Genomic DNA, 1785 nt, shown 5'->3' with positions numbered 1-1785 from the left:
CGCCCCCGGGAGCCGCTCACCTTGCAGGAGGTGCCGAGGAGGCGGCCATCTCGCTTCCAGGTCAGGCTCTGCAGCTGGTCCCCGTGGGAGTCCAGGGCTGCGGGAGGACAGCAGGCTCAGGACCGGGACCAAGCAGGGCTCCTCCCGCCGCCGAGGCAGGCGTACGGGCAGGAGCCATCGCTCTCCCACCCGTGAGCACCAGGGCGCTTCCCAGGGGAAATCATCTGGTCTGTCCCAAGGGCCGGTGGCAGCCAGAGCAGGGGCCAGGACCCACCAGGACGCTGCCATGTCCATGCTGGGAGCATCCCCCCACCGCTGGCAGCTTGATCCGAAGGACAGGAGCCCTGGGAAAGCCACAGGGCCCTTACACCCCAGCGCTGCTGCCCAGCCTCCTCTCCCCATCGGGTTAGCTGACATCTGGGGCAAGGCTGGTCAGCAACAGCCCACAGCACCCAAACTTACCCACGCACTGGGACATGCAGGGAGAGGGACCTGTCCCCCCAGGGGGATCCCCAGCAAAGCTGCTACAGACACCCTGGGCAGTACAGGAGGCTTTTACACCGCTTTTACATCAGAGTGTAGGGGAGCCCATGCATACGCATGAGGGGCTGCGGTGCTCCCTGCCCAAAAAGCCACCTGTGCTGCCTGTTTGGTGACACCAAGGTCTGCACTTGAGCCCAGGCACCAGCACGGTGGAGATACGCGTCGCGGGCAGGAGCTGGCAGGCACGGCCATGCCTACCTGTCAGTGGCTGCTGCTGCCCCACGTCCCAGACGGTGACTCGCTTCCCTGCGCCGCTGGCTAGGACACCGTCTGCTGTGGGGGGGAACTGCCGCCCGTCCACGGGGCCCCCCCCGGGCCCCAGGGTCAGCCCCGCGCCACCGGGCATGTCCTGGCCGCTCTCAGGTAGGCGCCACACCTTCACCTGCAGCCCCAGGGAGAGGTGGGTCAGTCCCCCAGACCTGGCTGGGTGCCAGCAGCGCTCGATCTGGGCTTGCTGCTTTTCCAGGCTTCGGTCCTTAAGGACACCAGGCGACCCCCTCATGGCAGCTCGATGGGATCAGAGCTGCCGGCATCCCAGGTGGGAGAGGGCTGTTCCCTGGCTGACACCATCTGCCCTGTCCCCCACAATCTGGGGACATCCCACACCACTCCCCAAGGCTGGCACCCTCCATCCCAGGCTCCTCGTATTCCCATCACTCCATCTCTGGCTCTACAGTGAATCCCAGAGACACGCCGGGGGACGCAGGGCTCCCTCTCGGCGCCCCCGGCACCGAGCACTCACTGTCTCATCCGCAGAGCCTGTAGCCAGCAGGAGCTGATCGAAGGGCGAGAAGTCAAAGTCCGTCACCACATCTGGAAGGAGAAGGGCAGAGGTTCGGCCTCACCTTACCCCGGCAGTCAGCGCGTCTTTGCTCTTCCCCAGCCCCAGCCCCTTTTCATACACACACGTGTGCAGGCAGCCGGGGTCAGATCCAGCCCCCACCAAAGCATTTTGGAGGAGTTCAGCTTTGCTGCGGGCGCCTCAGCCCCTCCACGCTGCCCATCAGGGTCTCACACCCCTTCTCAGGGGGTCAGGAGCCCTGAAGGGCAGCACTGCGCAACTGCATCTCCCCGTCTGACCCACCGCTGCCCAGGTTTGGCTCTCATTTCAGGACAGACAACCCCAGGAGGCGCAGGGAGAAGCACAAACAGCACAGGGGGGCCTGTGCCGGCCCAGCCGCCGGCGAGCGAGGCCGTGGCCAGCTGGGGCCGTGCTGGTAACAAGGCTCCCTTTGTAACGCC

General features: G+C 65.9%; 1 protein-coding gene across 1 annotated transcript in view; it reads right to left on the bottom strand.

Annotated features, from left to right (window-relative positions):
* The window catches only part of LOC118451793 (coronin-7-like), a 7110-nt gene that overhangs the window by 2837 nt on the left and 2488 nt on the right, over nt 1-1785 (bottom strand). Inside the window, exons 3-5 of the mRNA XM_035889685.1 lie at nt 1286-1356; nt 742-925; nt 21-97 (exon numbers count right to left, since the gene is read on the bottom strand). Coding sequence (XP_035745578.1) covers nt 21-97; nt 742-925; nt 1286-1356 — 332 coding nt within the window. The remainder of the gene's footprint in view (nt 1-20; nt 98-741; nt 926-1285; nt 1357-1785) is intronic.

The sequence above is a fragment of the Egretta garzetta genome, unplaced genomic scaffold, assembly GCF_000687185.1.
Source record: "Egretta garzetta isolate BGI_Z169 unplaced genomic scaffold, ASM68718v1 scaffold372, whole genome shotgun sequence".
Lineage (NCBI taxonomy): Eukaryota > Metazoa > Chordata > Aves > Pelecaniformes > Ardeidae > Egretta > Egretta garzetta.
Note: the sequence above shows the minus strand (reverse complement) of the source record. Positions and strands in the feature narration are given on the sequence as shown.